The sequence below is a fragment of the Xiphophorus couchianus genome, chromosome 21 (assembly GCF_001444195.1).
Source record: "Xiphophorus couchianus chromosome 21, X_couchianus-1.0, whole genome shotgun sequence".
NCBI lineage: Eukaryota > Metazoa > Chordata > Actinopteri > Cyprinodontiformes > Poeciliidae > Xiphophorus > Xiphophorus couchianus.
In genome coordinates, this window is record NC_040248.1 from 8,822,601 (window position 1) to 8,839,352 (window position 16,752).

General features: G+C 39.6%; 1 protein-coding gene across 1 annotated transcript in view; it reads left to right on the top strand.

Moving 5' to 3' along the window:
* The window catches only part of ptprn2 (protein tyrosine phosphatase receptor type N2), a 145,498-nt gene that overhangs the window by 24,432 nt on the left and 104,314 nt on the right, over nucleotides 1–16,752 (top strand). Inside the window, exons 3-8 of the mRNA XM_028005135.1 lie at nucleotides 3,355–3,468; nucleotides 11,356–11,600; nucleotides 13,634–14,081; nucleotides 14,398–14,691; nucleotides 14,891–14,931; nucleotides 15,310–15,734. Of these exons, the coding sequence (XP_027860936.1) occupies nucleotides 3,355–3,468; nucleotides 11,356–11,600; nucleotides 13,634–14,081; nucleotides 14,398–14,691; nucleotides 14,891–14,931; nucleotides 15,310–15,734 (1,567 nt within the window). The remainder of the gene's footprint in view (nucleotides 1–3,354; nucleotides 3,469–11,355; nucleotides 11,601–13,633; nucleotides 14,082–14,397; nucleotides 14,692–14,890; nucleotides 14,932–15,309; nucleotides 15,735–16,752) is intronic.

A 16,752-nucleotide genomic window follows, 5' to 3' on the forward strand; every position in this document is an offset into this window, starting at 1 on the left:
CTGAAAAAGAACATCATTGTTGCATCATTGCTTCAGAATCTTAACAACAGGCCAAATTTCCAACCATTGGTTTAGCCCAAGGATAAGTGGGTTATGTAGGAGGACAATGATCCGAAGTCCAACAGCAAGTACTCCTGGGAATGAGAACCAAAAAAAGGTAAATGTGACTCTAGAAGCATCTAAGTGACCATTTGTGAATGAAAACCCTCCGAGGTGACTGAACAAAAACAATTGCTAAAATCCTCATTGAAAAACCGTTTTGTATTTGTCTTTGATATTAAAGTTGGTTATGTGATCTCATACCAATTTAAGTGTAACAAAAAATAGAGGAGAAAGATGTCAGGGTGCAAATACTTTTTATGCACTACTGCATATATTGGATTTTTATATATAGTGTATGTTGTTGATCAAGGCCTTTAATTATTACTCAAAGACAAGCCAAAAAAATTCATCCTCACGCTAAATATTTCCACACAAATGTTGACACATTTTAAAAAGAACTCCCTGCTATTTGATTTGCCCAGCCTCTCTGTGCGTTATTTTCAGCTTCTGACAAGCCTCTATGGATGCAACACATGCTGCGCTCCTCCAGGCCTGAAATTAAAATGTTGCTTTTCGCTGTCAAAAATAGCGTGGGGGAAAAACGGGTTTGTTTTTCGTTGTTTTTTTTCTCCGAGCTGTCAACTGCAATGAGCCTTGTTCTGATCCCTCTGGTGTCAGGAAAGCGAGCAGAAAAGTGACAGAACAAATCTCTGTGTTTGGCGCCACCTCGATAATTCAATCACTTGTTAACGTTCGCCAAACAAGGATTTCTTTGTTGCAAAGCACCTTGAGCCTCTATATTTAAGGCTCCGAATCCCTGAACATCTCTTTGCTAACAAGAATATCCCTGAAAATGGACATGCGACATCTGCCATCAGCAAGAAAACTGGAGGCTTTAGGACATCAGACGTTGAGCGATTATCACTTTCAGAATGTTTTTCTATTTGTGACAGGACAAATTGGGGATTCATTTTGTGAGTTATGTCATCAGGGATGGTTAGAATAGATTTCTGGCAAACAAAGTGAGCGAACAAAAGGCAGTTGGTGTGCTTTGATGCACAAAATTCTGTGGGTGGAAAGTTTTCCTCTGCTCAAAATATCCGCTGAATATTATACTCTCTTGAGTGATGTTTCTCTGGCTCCTCCAAGCTTTGTCTGTTCAGAGTTGCCATTTGAGAAGGAGACATCTAGAAAACACCCACTCCTCCTCTAGGATATGATTACTATTGCCAACTGTCAGATTTCATAATTTATGTAATAATTTCTCGCTGAATTTTACTCTAAGCACAAAGCAAAGGAAATATATGACACTTTCAAATGGAAATCTCTTTGGAATTACCTGATTTATGGGAGAAATTATTTTTTGGAAAGCTAAACTTAACTGGGCTGCTCTTTGTTTTTCTGAGGATCTTGAACTTATGTATTTTTGTGGTGACTCAAAATTACACTTTATCCCACAGTCGGCCAAATTTAATCTTCTTTTTAGACAGTCGTGGTCAGGTTGGTGTGTGCACATATCTTTTGCACATGTGTCTTTCCTCTGACATTTCTGACTTGTTTGTGAAACTTTGGCTGAAATGGTTACATTCGAGTCCAAATATCTGACATTTTTCTGATTTCTGTCACCTGTAGCAATAGAAAAAAAGAAAAGGGGGGAAATGGAAATAGGTTGGCAAGAATCAGATTCCAGATGTTATCGATCATGCTTCTTATTTGAGATCGAATGACATGGAAAAAAACCCCAGATGTCTCTCTCCCCAAACAGCATGCTCCAACTCAATTGTGGCTCAAGAGAATAATCCAAGCTAGAAGATCTATCATATAATCCCTTTCAGATACAGATGCATCTAAAAAATTTGAATGTCAGGAAAAAGTGACATGATTTTTGTTCCTTATTTCAGAAAATTAAACTCATAATTTATAGATTCACTACACAGAGTGAAATACTTCAAGACTTTATTTCTAGTAATTTTGTTAATTACGACTTGGAGATAATAAAAACAAAGAATCCGTGTCTAAAAAGTTAATATATATGATCATTCTTTGTGGATACGTATTAGATTGCAAGAGCAAAAGCACTGCATTTCAGTTTCAATTCATCTTACTTCATTGTAAGGCACATGGTGGCATGTACGCTCGCCACCTCCTGTGTGAAAGCTGCTAGAAATTAAATGAAGATCTGTGTAGGAGTCAGGTGACGAGGTCATGTGATCGAGGTATTTCCTTTTGAGGTCTGTCAGGGACAGACTCCAGGGGACACACACACCAGGCTGGAGAGACCACGCGTCCCCTCTTGTTCGGAAACGCTTTGGCATCCATCAGAGGTAGCTGTATAGTGTCGCTGGACCTGTTAGACCTGCAATCCAATGCCAGATAATCAGAAGTCAATGAATTGATAAAAATCTTTGAGCTTTGAAATCATATGTTATCCTGCTAAAGTGTACAAACTGAATTAGAAGTGAAAAGAAAAAACCACAGCATGTAATGAGCATTAACTCTTGTTTGTTTTGTGGTTCCCGGCATGTAGCCGAGCATCCGTCTTATTGATGTCTGCTGTCACTCCTCAATGTCTGGAGGCTAATTAATGAGAGGCTGTGGTGTATGACCAAGTGCTGAAGCACATCATTAGTCCCCATCTAATCATGGCACCATACTTTACACAGGCTCAGACGACTGCATTGCTGACGGCTCTCCTATGTGCACACAGAGGAGACGGCTCTGACTTGATCTCCTGAGGCCGCCTCTCCGCTGAACTTCGCATTCTGCAAGCTTTCGCCAAGGAGGTGCAGGAATTCATCCTCCTGTCGGAGAAAACATGGCGACTCAGTTCATTTAAATTCCAGGCCTTGTGTACTCTCACTGCTGCCTGACCCCCACATGCCTCCCTAAGCCTCTGCATCCTTCAGCGGTCCAGACCAGCCATTGAATTATGTGTTGATAGTCCGTCTGTGGCGTTGGTTGCCTGGCAACCCAAGCGGGAGGCCTGCTGATAGGAAGATTACCAAGGACTCAGATAAAGTCCCTTCTGCCACAAATGTCTGCTTATCGTGGTGCTGTCTGAGGAAGAAATGTCAGCTATTACCCCCCCCTTCACAAAAAAAAAAAAACAACACAGGAAATCAGATGTACAAAACACTGCAGGAGCCTCACAGCGAAAGCTTTTCATCTGAGCCAGCAGATGTTTTTTGGCATCAACAGAACAGCAGAAAGAGTGCTGAAAAAACGTGTACCGTGTTCTTCTCACTTTGAGGTGCAACACAACACCTCATGAACCTGTTTTCACCGTTTCCCCTCTGTCTCCTTCCGTTGTAGATGGAGTGTTTGGAAGGTGCCAGGAGTTGGCCGGGGCAGACCTGTACACGTACGATATCTCATCCTCCGCTCTCCAGCGCCTCAGGATCCTCCTACAGAAGCTGGCTCACAGAGGTACAAACTTTGTCTGAGAGTCTATCTTTGCATTCGTCATCTATCGGTGGGTCACACAGAGAATGGCTTTTTGCGTGAGGCAAGCCAAGTCAGCCAAGCTGTCTCTTTGGCAGGCACAACACACTGCCACAGAGCTAGAACGGGTCATTTGACTCATATCGGCCCATTGTTTGGCCGTCCACGCTTAACACCAATAGCCAGTCTTGTTGGCTCTCGTACTAGTTGGACATTTAGAGCTAATTTTGTGGATGAGTAACTGTGAGGTGTGCAGGATAATCACATCAGTCTCTCCCACCCAGTCAGTGGCTGATGATGAGCTTTAAAGCAGCTCACAGCTTCAGGCAGTTTATAGGCATCTATCTGATGAACATGCAGTGCCTTGCAAACCCCATGAATCTTTCAATATGTTGTTGCGTAGCACTCAACAAACTTAAGTGTGTTTTATGAGTGAGATCAATATAAATGAGTGCAAAATTGCAAGGTGTTAATTTTTTAAAATGTTTTTGAGATCTGAACAGTATGACATGAAGCTGTATTCACTGCTCCAGGTCAGTATTTCTTTTCAGAGCTGCAACTCTTGGGTTTGTCATTTTACCATCTTTGTCCATTTTTCTTCAACAGCTTAGTCAGATTGGATGGAGAAAGTCAGGAAACACCAATCTTGAGGTCTTTCTACAGATTCTCAGTTTGGATTTTGATATTTACACATAAATAAAGTAGGGATGATGTGTTAGACATGATGTGCAGTATTAGTTGTTTTTACTTCCCATTTAGCTCAAAAGTTGAATTTTGTTCTCATCTGATCAGAGCACCTTCTGGAATTTATAATTTGCAGAAGAAAATTATAAATTCAGGTATTTTTTTTCTTTCACTTCACGAATAATCTCTGCTTTCTTTCAGAAAGAAATTTCTGATTAAATACATCACATTTGTGATTGTTTCATCATAAAATAGGAAACTATCATTAGCCTATTATTATCTAATGTCTATATAACAAATGCAATTCTATATTTACATAAAGAGAAAAGTTGGAGGGATTTTTTTTCCTTAACTCAGTTAAAGTGAGCTTAACTAAGTTAAGAACAATGTATTTTTGCTCTCATGTTTGAAGAGTGACATCAGTTCTGCAATTTAAATTATGCCTAATTTGATATTCATTCATTGTGGTGGAGCTCTAATTTTCTTTCTGACAGTGGAAATGACTGAATCCTCCTGGGAGTCCACAACACAAATCCAGAAAAAAAAAATCAAATAAACTGAAATCTGGTGAAAGTAAATGTATGAAAATGTGAGAGATGTCATTTAATTGAGTTTTTATTTATTGATCATTTCAAAATATGCTGCCTTGAGTAAAACATATTTAATGACAAACAGTGTTCAAGCTATGTAATTATACGTAATTAATTACTTGACTGTGCACTGGTTATCATGTCAGCTGCAAAAAAATAGAACCAACAAAAATCTTGACTGCATGTAGATTATATGGAGATATGTACTGTGACTAAAAGTTTAAAAAAGCGATACATATAGTATCTCTTATGGCTTCATGCTCCTGCACCAACAGTTATGCCCCACCAGGGAGCAGTAGAAACCTTTAACAAGACCATAACCACAGATGTCCTCCATCCAAATTGTCTTTGCAGGTCACTCTGAACCTGATTCTCTTAAGCAGGCGTGGACAAATGTTGAAATTTATTAGAAGTGTGGGTAAAGTGGGAAGAAAAGAAGCATGAAATAAAGGATAATTATTCAAAACAAGCCTGCATATTTGTAATAATTCATAATTGGAAATAAATGCATGAAAATGAGGAGGATGAAGCCAGATATGTAGTTTTTTTTTAGATCCAATTTTTTACATGATTTTCCCTTTTATTCTTTGACCTTGTGCTTTAAGACAGCCTTTTACAGACATGACATCATCACTTTGAAACATTTCTCCCCTTCACCGTCTGTAAGACTCCCGTCCACAGATGGGCGTTATCTGGCGTTGAGTCCACAATGCGCAGTTAATTCTCTGTGGCATGTTATTCTTATCAGCTCAGCAGCTATTGAAGTGTCATCTTTGAGGTGTGTAGGTTTGGGGGTGGGGTCCTTTTTGAGCTTAGACAGGTTTGTAGAGACCATTGTACTGTTAGCTAAATTGAAGAGATGAAGGAGAGGGAAAAAAAAAACAGGACGAGCATCAATGGAATCGATTTACAATCCTCTTTATCTTGCATCAGAGCAGGTAGAAATCACACAATCTCTGCTCACTGCACAACACGAATGTCAGTCAGATCAATAGAAACTGACCCTTGAACAAAGGGGCTCAGGTTGTCTGGATGCGTCCCCATTGGCACGGCACGTTGTCTAGTATTAAATTTTCATCACAATACCTGCGAATGCAAGGCACACTCATCCATCCGCAAATTACTTTCATATTTTACAGGCAGCACCCAAAGCAAAGCAACTTTAATATTCACTGTGTGCATTCACAGTCTGTCCACACGGTTTATTGGCACGCACGCCGCTGTCATACTGCTTAGGACTCATTAAAGCTCCACTAAATATTTGTGTTTGCCTAGCCTCGTACAGAGAATAACTTTGGTTGCTGCGGTTAATTGAATTTGATATACAGTCTTTTAAAATTAAATATTTGCTTTGCATCTTCCTAAACGTCTAGCCTGAACAGACATTGTTCAGTTAACAACAATCACTGAGCAAGCAGTCTGCCGGCGCTCTCCTGGCTGAGGCAATAATCTGGAGGTTGGAATAAGAAAAGCATTTTGTTTCTCACACTTTCCAAGACTAACAAACATGTGCTCATAGTCATTTCTTCAGTTTTGTTTTTTTATTTGTTTATTTTTTTTATCACACTTAAATGTTTTGTATTATTAGCATAATTTCATTATAAGAGAAAGATCATTTAAGATACAAAATAGCAAATGATAATTTATTAAGGGGAGGAAAAAAGCAATCCTGTATTTCCATTGACAATAACCAGGCAACATAGAGACAACAACTATGCAACTCACACCTCATGACAACTGAGAGAGCCCAACCAAACAAACAGTCATGTTTTTGGACTGTAGGAGGAAGCTGGAGTACCTGGAGAGAACCCACACATGAACAATGAGATCCTCAGCTTGGATTCAAACAGAGGATCTTCTTGCTTCAAAGCGACAGTCCTACCAACTGTGCCTTTGTGCATCCTGTTATGAGTAGCAAAACTATCCAAACAAACTTATTTATTGCCCCTGAAAATTCATCTTTTGCATCTCAGTAAGGGAATTTTGGCCCACTCGTGCAGAATTGTTTTAATTCAGCAACACTGGAGCTATTTTGTGCACCAAACTAATAATCATGCTAGAACTTCCCAGTCAGATTTAAACTATGCCTTGCTGATGTTGAAATTGGACTTCAGAGGGATTTTTAAAAGTAGGCGCTTCTCTAATATGGAGGGGTAGGTTACTCCATAGTTGAGGAGCATCAACAGAGAAGGGCCTGGTCTCTCCGAGCTTCCCCTAGACCTTGTTCTGTACAGGGACCAAGAAGGTAAGTAGAGATGAAGAGGCTCAGAGAGGTTTGATGAGAAAAGATCTTAAGACATTTACAAGAAGAAAATAAGGAGTTCAAACTTAACTCTGAATAGCACAGGCAACTAATGGAGTGAGGGCAAACAGGGGTGATGTGTTGTGTTCTTTGAGTATCAGTTAAAAGACATGCAGCAGTGTTTTGGAACAGAGGGCAAGGACTGACATAAAGTCCGTTTCAGTAATCTAAGTGGGATTAAATAAAAGCATGGATCACACTTTCAAAGAGTTTCCTGGACAGAAAAGATTAGACTATTGCCATCTGCCTTAAATGATTAAAGCAGGACTTTACAGCTGCTCTGCCAATGTCAAATCACTTTAATATAATGTGTTGCAATGTTTACCTGAAAACCCTAATCTTTATTTCGGAAAATAAAAGGATGAAAACTCGGCTTTCTGCTTCAGCTAACACACAGTTGTTATGGACAGAGTTTAATAGCAGCAAAAACTACAGAGCAGACAGGACTCAGCAGAATGCACTACAGCATGAGTCCTTTCAGAAAGTAATTGTGATTTAGTTGATGGACCATGTTAAACTACAGTGGCCTGCAGTCGATTGTCCTCTCGACCTGCGTGGTACTCATTGCAGAGACAAGTAAAGATGATGCGTTGTGACATTTGTATTAGCTTTATTGACAGGAACTGTCTATCAAGGAGAGTCATTGACCATAAACAGAAACTGTCCTATTTTAACTTTATTGCAATAATAAAAAAACAAGATTTCCGAAGAGCAAGAAATCAACTGTTCCTTCTCAACCTTGCTAGACAGAGTAGAAGATTTTAAACAGTGATTAGCACGAATGGTAGAAACTCCTGCAACTAAGAAAAAGAAGGTATGGGACTGCAGGAGCAAAGCTGCTTCTTCCCTTTCTTACAGAAAGGCACAAACCCAGAAGGAATTGGCAAATGACAAGATTTTTACTAAGTTAAATAAAGTTGGATAGAAATTGTAATCTAACTACACAATTTAATTCTATTCAGGTATTATACAATATGGTCATATTCAGTAGATCATGATCTAGAATGTTATCTTAGTATCAATGCAGCTTCCCTTCCTGAGCAATCCTGGGGCAGCAGTGGAGAGGAAAGACAGGAGAAAAAACCAATCAGAAACAGGCTAAAATTGAGCTATCACCACTGGCTGATTGATGGGATAAGAAAGATGGACAAAGATTAAGCACTGATGCACTTGGCCATGACCAGACATTAATTAGTGGCAGAAAACATGACAAATAATGAATAAATGGTAATGTCAGCCAGTAGCGTCATGACTATAGAGTTTAGGGAACCCCGGCCCCTGTAACTTTTAGCTTTGTCGAAATTTCGAACCTCAGTGAAGTCAGTGTCTGGTTCTCAAAGAAGACTGGGAGCTTGTTTCACAGAAGAGCCTGATGACTAAAAGATCTGCCCCCCACTCTTCCTGTAGACCATCTAGGAACCCGTAGAACCTCTGCACAACCTGCCAGATTTCAGGTAAATATGAAGTCTGACTCTACAAGGTGGAGGATGAAGGTTTATTTATGAGATAATAGTTTTAGATTCCTTTGTGGATTTAAATCTGAGCCAATGAAAAAACTCGACATGAAGAATTAAGACCTGCTTATATGTCTTGTATTTATTGTTGCAGCATTTGTTTTGTTTCGTTCAGCCCAGAAGTAACAAATGCACAGACTAGTTTTTCTGCATCACTCATAAAAAGATGTTCCTAACGTTGGCGATATAGTGCAGGGGAAAGTAAGGGTGATTACAACATGCTTTTTGTAGAATTTTTGGACAAAAATACCACAGCTGTAGTCTTGATTTATTATCCACTCAAGGCAGAGTAAAAAAAAACAACAAAAAAAACATTGATGCATTTTTATTTATCATTAATATTATATATATATTTTTAAAAGTAAGCTGAGCACCATATTTAACTATTTCTTGATCCTTTTCATTTATTTATTTTAGTAACACATCGCCAAACCACATTATGCATGCACTGAATCTCCATTTAGTAAAGCGTCCGGCTGATAAATTGACCAAGCAGAAGCAAGCTCAACATGGTAATAGTATCATTTTCAAAACTACAGCGATCGATCTCTTTAGTTTCTAAATGCTTACAGACAGCTTTTAAGAAATGATGCAACATGGTGGTAAATATCAAAATGTCAGAAAATGTGTGTTGCATGCATTCAAAGTGAAGTACGGTATTAGACAGAGATGTGTTTAACTATTGTGACTATTTTACATTCCATATTTACTGTAATTCATGAAAAATTTTTAACTTTTGTTTTACTGATGACTTAGAGCTTCTTAAAATTTTGTTATTATTAATTCAAAGTTCAAATTTATGTAATAAAAGTAAAATATATATTTTTTTATAAAATATAATTGTGAAATGGTTTATAAAATAAAATGGTCTTCTATATTCAAAACACCAAAATATGACGTGAAAGTGTTGTATTTTGCTGCTTGACTTCTCAATGTGGTGTTTGTTTCATTCGTGTGTCCAACTCGGAGTAACACATTTCATTTTGCCTAATTAGACCCAACTTGCTGCTAAATTATTCACAGTCTTTTCAATTAATGCCGTTAAAATCAGTCGGTGGACAGAAGTAAAGGAAAGGGGAAAATCTGCATTTCAAAAACACCAGATGAAGCAAGAAGACTTGTAGACAGGATATCATCTAATAGGCTTTGAATATGTAGGATACCCCCCTCTCTGCCTCTCTGTCTCACAGAAAACAGACAGGAGGCCAACTGAAATATCATGCTTGTTTGAAAGCTGTTGTGCTAATGGCAAAGCGTTAATTAACGGAGGTGTTTGCCTGAGCTGGGATGCTATCGTTAACAGGCAGAAAGTGGCAGCACTTGACGACGAAGTCTGCTCTGACTCCGGAGTTATCGAGTATATTGCATGACATTTGACTCTTCACTTCCAGATTAATCCACCTACAGATCCATTGAGAGAAATCCAACCGTAAAAGCCACATCAGCACTCTCGTTGGCTTTATTTCTGTACAAAATAGCTCGTTTTGGCTCTGTAATTTGTGTCGACATACCTTTTCCCCTCAAGTGTGCCCATCAGAGGCTCAGAAAGGCTGGTTCGTATGGAAATGAGTGCATCCCCCAGGAGATTGAGGGGATAGAGGTGACACAGCCAATGAAGCTAGTTTCACCCCGTTTACGGTGCAATAACACATTTACTCTGGAAGCGTTTAACCAGCTGCAGTAAACTGCAGGTAGCATATGGAACGCCAGCCCCGAGTTCCCCACTGACGCTGATAATAGCGTAAACGATCATCACTGTGGCAACGTATAGTCAGCAGGCCCCACATTGGGTAAGCCATGGGTAGTTAACTGTCATTGTTGTGCGGATGGATGGCAAGGCTGCGTTCCAGAACAGTGACAACATACGCTGCTTTGTGCTCCGTTCAGCGCTGCCAAGATTGACTGGAGGCATCGGCAGCTCCTCTGCATCGCTCAGATCCTCATCTGTGCTCATGGATGCCTTTGAAAATATCTTGTGTGGGTGGGAAGCCAGGCTAATGAAGGCATTCTGCAGCGTTAATACCTTCATGTTTCATATCTCTACAGTGACTTGTTAGTTCATTGATGTTAAGCATGTCCATGTCATTAAAGGCGGCATTATTCTTTTATGAGTCCTGTAAATAAATCTTAATCTCTACTGCTGTGGATTTAGTTGTTCCTCATTAAAAAATGCTTATGTGCTGCAACCGAAGTGCCATCAGTGGGTATCTTGGCTCCGATGGAACGTAGACCATCTAAGGTATGTCGATCTGCTTTGCTGATGGAATTCTGCGCCTCTCGGCATGTTGGGAAAAGAGCCATACTTTGGGTGTCTGCTTTGCTTGGGTAGCTCCATCTGGTCCTGGCACCGCTGTGCTTCGCCCCTGCCCAGGAGTTCTGCATCATAGCTATGTGTTGGCAATTAGCAGAGATGTTGGCAAGGCATCAGGCCACTGAGCGGCATTCTCCCCGGGTCTGTTGAATGACTGTTCTATGCATCTTTTCTTTCTTTACTGTCATTCTACAGCTTTATGTAAAGCTCTGTGTATGTTAAGAACCAGTCAAAGCAAACTCCAAACTTAAGCTAATAGACTTTAGGAGCTGATGGGAAGGCAAGTTCCAAAAACATAAAGACATAAAGAGAATGAACATAACCAATGAAACCGAGTAGAATACATAATAAAGGAAGTAATGACTGAAATTTCTGGTGCAGGTAATGTGCATTTTTTGCAATTTAACGTTCTAGTGACATGAACACCTAAAATCCAAAGATTGAACAGTTTTCATGTTGACCCTTTTCCAGGTTTGACGTGGCGGGACGACATTACTCAGCAGGTTATCTCCAGAGAGCTCTCCAAACTGAGGAACATCCCTGTACACCAGCAGAGCCCCTCTCCGAGCCAGCTGACGGCGTACAGCAGCTCCAGAAACAGGAAGCTGAGGCCGACTCAGGCAGAGCTGAGCAGAAACCTTCAGCAGTATTTGACAGGGTTGGGCTTTATGGCAGATCCTGACACAAAGCAACAAGAAAATCAACCAGTCATTCAGGTGAGATTCCAGTGCTGTAAAAGAAATTAATACCAGTGACAAACAAGAAAAATTAAAAAGCTAGTTAAGAATGAGGACAAGAGATTTGGTATGAAAATTTGACAGGTGTGCCATCAGGTCTTTACATCAATGTATTTTTGATCAATTTATTGAAAACTCAATGTTTTCAATGAACATTGAGTTCTCAATGTTTATTGTATATGTCAAAACTTTTGAAATGTTTTGACATGTAAAGTAAATTGAGTTTTCAATTCAGTTCAAAAATATTTTATTAATCCCAGAGAAAAATTAACTAGGCATAATTTCCTTCTGTTTTACAAATAAATGCCAGTGCTTTTCTATCCCAAAAACTACCTATAAAATGGATTAATTTTTAACTGTAACGCGATGAAATGTGGTTCTTTATTAAATGTGACATATAAAGACTTTTGCAAAAGACTTTACATCTCCATTCTCAAAGCAACATGTAAATAAATATCATTTGGTGGTATAGTGAGAAAGAATATCTTCCTATCATATCCCTGGCGCAGAAGAGTCATTTATTGTCTTTTGCATTTGTCCTCTTGTCCCTGCTTTGCTTTTGTTTCTCTCTCTCCCACTGAGCGGGGACCATTTTTACACAAAGGTCCTCCATCACCTCTTTACATTATTCAAGTATAATATTTAGGGTGGACGTCCCGCTTTGTGCAAGATATGACTGGAATCTCTTATATGTGGACTGCTTCCTGCTGCTGTGTCACTGCATCCATAATGCAAAGTTGAAGAGTTCACGACCTTTCTTAGAGATGGAACGGCGTCCTTTGTGGTGTGGCGTGATGGAAAGAGGCAAACATGGTTAGCATGAATGGCAGAGCACCTCCGTCTTGCTGTGCTAATGCCATTATGGGTCTCTCTGTATGCTGACAGTGGAAAGACTGACATTTTCTCTGTATACATTTGAAAGACAGAAAATGGCACCAGGGGAGAGAGCTAGTATTAGTGTTGCGGTGACATGGATAATAATGCTTTTCAGTGCATCAGATGTACTGTGTGCTGTGTGCGTGGGCTCGTCTGACTCAGATGGAAAGAATGATTCGCCATTCTCACAGGACAGAATCAAAAAAAGAAAAAAAGGACAAAATCACTCTCTTTGGTGCCAGTATCAACTCCATCTTCATTGCCAAATGGTTAAAAAAACCTCTAAATGTCTGTATACGTAGCAGCGCATTGTAATGCAAATACATGTTTCATCATGTGTGAAATATAAACTCATAGGGGTAACTTTGAAATCATTTTTTTCCCCATTTAGATAAGGGATTACCGCTACTTCTCAGACTGGGAGGATATGCTTTTAAAGTTTGTGGTGTGTTGTGGAAATGCATGAAATTACTCTTTGAGTGACACTATCTCATCTGGGATTTCCATAATGCAATTTCCAAGGGCAGTTGTCTTTGATCTAGAATCCCTATTCATATCCTGTCCTGTCTGGTGGCGTGCAGGTTGCTTCTCTTCTTATTCTGAAGCTTGTCACATCAGCTCTGACCCCTGCTGCAGCTCATTTGATGTTCTTGTTGAGCCAAATAGTCATTGAAGAACCCAGGCCAGGTTGAAAATGCATCCTGTGAATTTTCCCACAGAATCCCTTCTATAAAAATGCAAAAGAAAGCGATAGGTTTGCAGTCTTTGTTGATAACATACAGATGTTTTCAAAGTTAACATTTTAGCTAAGGTGGTATCTATACTGTTTTACGCATTAGTTATAATAAAAATCTTACTTCATTGTTGTGACATGCTATCTCTATCATTTCACACATTTTGTTTCTTAGCTTAATGTTGTAATATGCTGTCTACAATATTCCACAAATCAGAATGTGATGCTTTCAGCGTTGTAACATGCTAGCGTATTATTTTATCCACTGCTGTTTGATGCTACACTTCAAAATCTTGTCTTATTATGACAAGTATGTACATTACTTAAACATTTAACATCTGATGCTAAAAGACACAACCTTATGCACAGTGAATTATGATGATACAATGATATTGTGTTGCAGAATGAAGATATCACACCCGAGGCTCTGAGAAAGCCCAGCCAGCCAAAACCAAAGCAGACCTGGAAGGAGACCACCATCTACAGCCTCCAGAAAGGAGCTGGCCAACCTCCAGTTACCAAAGTCATTACCAAGAGTGGCGATGGCAGACACCCCAAACTCAGTACAACCTACTCGAGCCATGAACCTGACAGGAGCAAGCTCCTTTCCAACCACCTGCAGCAGCTTCTTCCTGGGGCATCAAGCACTCAGCAGGGCATTACTGGTGGAGAGCCCATATGGCCAAAGGGGAAACTCCACTACCTCAGCTACCTGCAGCCTACTCAGAGCAATCATGCAGACCCACAGATTGCTTTTGGCTCCAATACGGCAAAGCCTAATCTTGACAGACTGCTCTTCAAAGCTGGCCCAAGTCGGCTTCCTTCAAAAGACCCTCATAGCCTCATGGATGGTAGGTGCAGTTGTTTTGTAGCTTTTGTTTACAGATTTTACACTCCAATATTTAGAACTTGGTGACAGGAAACCCAGTATTTGAAATACTGCCAGGAGCTTTTTAATGAGGTGGTTGAGACGCAGCATGCTAAGAGACATTTAACTGAATATCACGGAGGACGTATGTATACATTTGAGCCTGTATGTCTTAATTTTGACCATTTGTCAATGAGAAAAAAAATCTTAAGAAAATTCATTTGAGTTTCTTGTAGTATATGAAACGCAACTGCAAAGTAAAATTGTGAATAATCTGTTCTCTGTTCCTCTTTTTCCAGATCATCTCATCCTTAATGCGGTGAATCAGCTGGGGAGGCACAGCCTTAACATGGAGGCTTTGATGGGCAAAGATCTGGACCATCTTGCTGAGGTCATCACAGGAGCTCTGCAGGAGGCGGATGAGGAGCGGCTTACTGATGGGGTCGAGCGAGTACCCGGCGCTGGTGACCCCAGGGGGGAGATTAGGGTTAACCAGGAGAAGCCGGCAGGAATTCTTCTGAATCAAGACCAGAATCTGAAATCAGATGAAGGACTGAAACCAAAACCAAAGGAAACTCTGACATTAAAACAAGGTTAGTGTTTATGTATGATATTATGTATAATCATGTACAAGTACAAGGCATTGTTGGCTTTGTGAAATACTCATACAAAATGCTGCTAAATGCATTTCTCTCTCTTTCAGATTTCTGTCATAATTTGTTTTTCTCTGCTAAACAAAGGAGGGACCTTGTTTCTGTACAATGTACTCACATACATTGTGTTTGTTTCCAGGCCAACGAATAGACGTTGCAGAAAAAGAGTCCACTGACAAGGTGAATTATAAATTACTCTGCTACAAAACAAATAGTGTTTTTTTTCTTTGAATGAGACGTGACCCAGACACTTTTATTTACTTGTTCCTGTTGCTTTAAAAGAGGATTTGAATAGGTGTATAGTTTGAATTTGAAAGACAACAAAACCCTAAACAATCTCAGATTTGTCTTCAGCATTTTCATCAACAAACAAGAGAAACTAATTAACGTGACCTTTATTATTTGTAAGGAAAAAGATATTCTTCCTTGAATCCAAACTCTCAGAAACTGAAAGATGTATCATAAATGTATCCTTTTTAATAACTAGTTCTGTTCGATTTATTCATAAAAAAAAATGTCCTCTTGTTGTCTAAAGTAAAATTGTTCTTACTCAAATAGCATGGGGCCATATTTTCCAAGCTTCTTGACTACCTCAACAAGGAGCCCTTCGGTGGTACGCCGGGGGTCAAGAGCAGGCCGCCAGCTCCTCTCCAGAAAATGGTTGGACTGGAGAGAGTCCACAGCATAACGAAGCAGGGTCAAGTTCCTGCCCCCTACCGCTCAGAGGAGAAGATCGTGACCATCCCCGCGAAGGAAGGGTCCACCCTGCGGCTGAGTGGTGGAGCAGAGGGGCCTGATGGGAGGGTGGACTCTCAGATCCAGAGGTGGATGCAGGCGGACCAGGCCCCCGAGGGGGCTGCGCAGCCAGAGGAGGCGCAGAAGAAGGACGTGAAGATTAAAACCGAGCTGGTCCACGTGGGAGTGAAGGAGTTTTCCAGCAGAGGGAAGGACAGACACTTTGGCTACATCATCACCAACTCAGAGTGAGTTTTTGATGATACAATTCAGAATGTTGCTTTTAGGCTATGCATCCTACTATTTTAAGATTACTAATTTATTAAATTTGTACTGAACTGGATTATAACTGAGTAGTTTTGTTTGCACTGATGGGTACATTCAAAAATGTGAAGTCGTCACTAATTTCTTTGCTTCCAACAAGTCAGATTTTCTTGCATTGTTGTAAAATGAGGTCTTGATCTGTAGTTTTGCATGCTTCCTAGAGGTCATTTACAGATTTTTTTGGCTTGATTTGTTTTCACTCATTTTCTGTCTGTTCTTGTACCTGACCATGACGTCTTGTTATGCAGTATGGCTTATAAAATAAAGCAAAGAGCTTACTCAAGGTTTTGGTGATGCATCATCCTTCATCTGATTCATCTGATTAATTAGATTCATCTGCAGTATGTTTTTCAGTGTTTTAGTTAACCATTGATGCCAAACTTCTGGTACATAAGGATCGTCTTTAAAATTTATTCTTTGTTAGATTGAATTACTGACACATCCGTGGTTCATCTCCTGTATTCAGGAGCTTTTTTATATCTAAATGGTTCATAGGTTTGAATAAAGAGACTTGCCTAAGAAAATTCATCATAAAAGGGCAAGGTAACATGAAAAAGCAGCTAAAATAATAATAATAATAAACTTTAAAAACTCTTAGAATGTTAGTATACAATCAAGACAACTTAAATGATTACAAGAAAGTCTGATGCAGGTTGACTTGACTTTAGCACATCACTTCATTGCAGATCCATAATTTTGCATTTATCACATCATGATATGCTTATACTAGCAAAGAACCTCTGCTAATTAAGAGTTGCTAATGAAGAGTTTACCAAGAGGAACTGGTTGAAACAGGTTGTCACTTTGACCTCCATTTACACTTGATTGAGACCACCATGCAGTCTCCAAGATATTTGCAACCATTTAAGTATGCCTGGATCATAGAAAAGGTGAAAAGTCATATTTCTGCATAAAGAAAATAATGATGCTACAATTTTATTA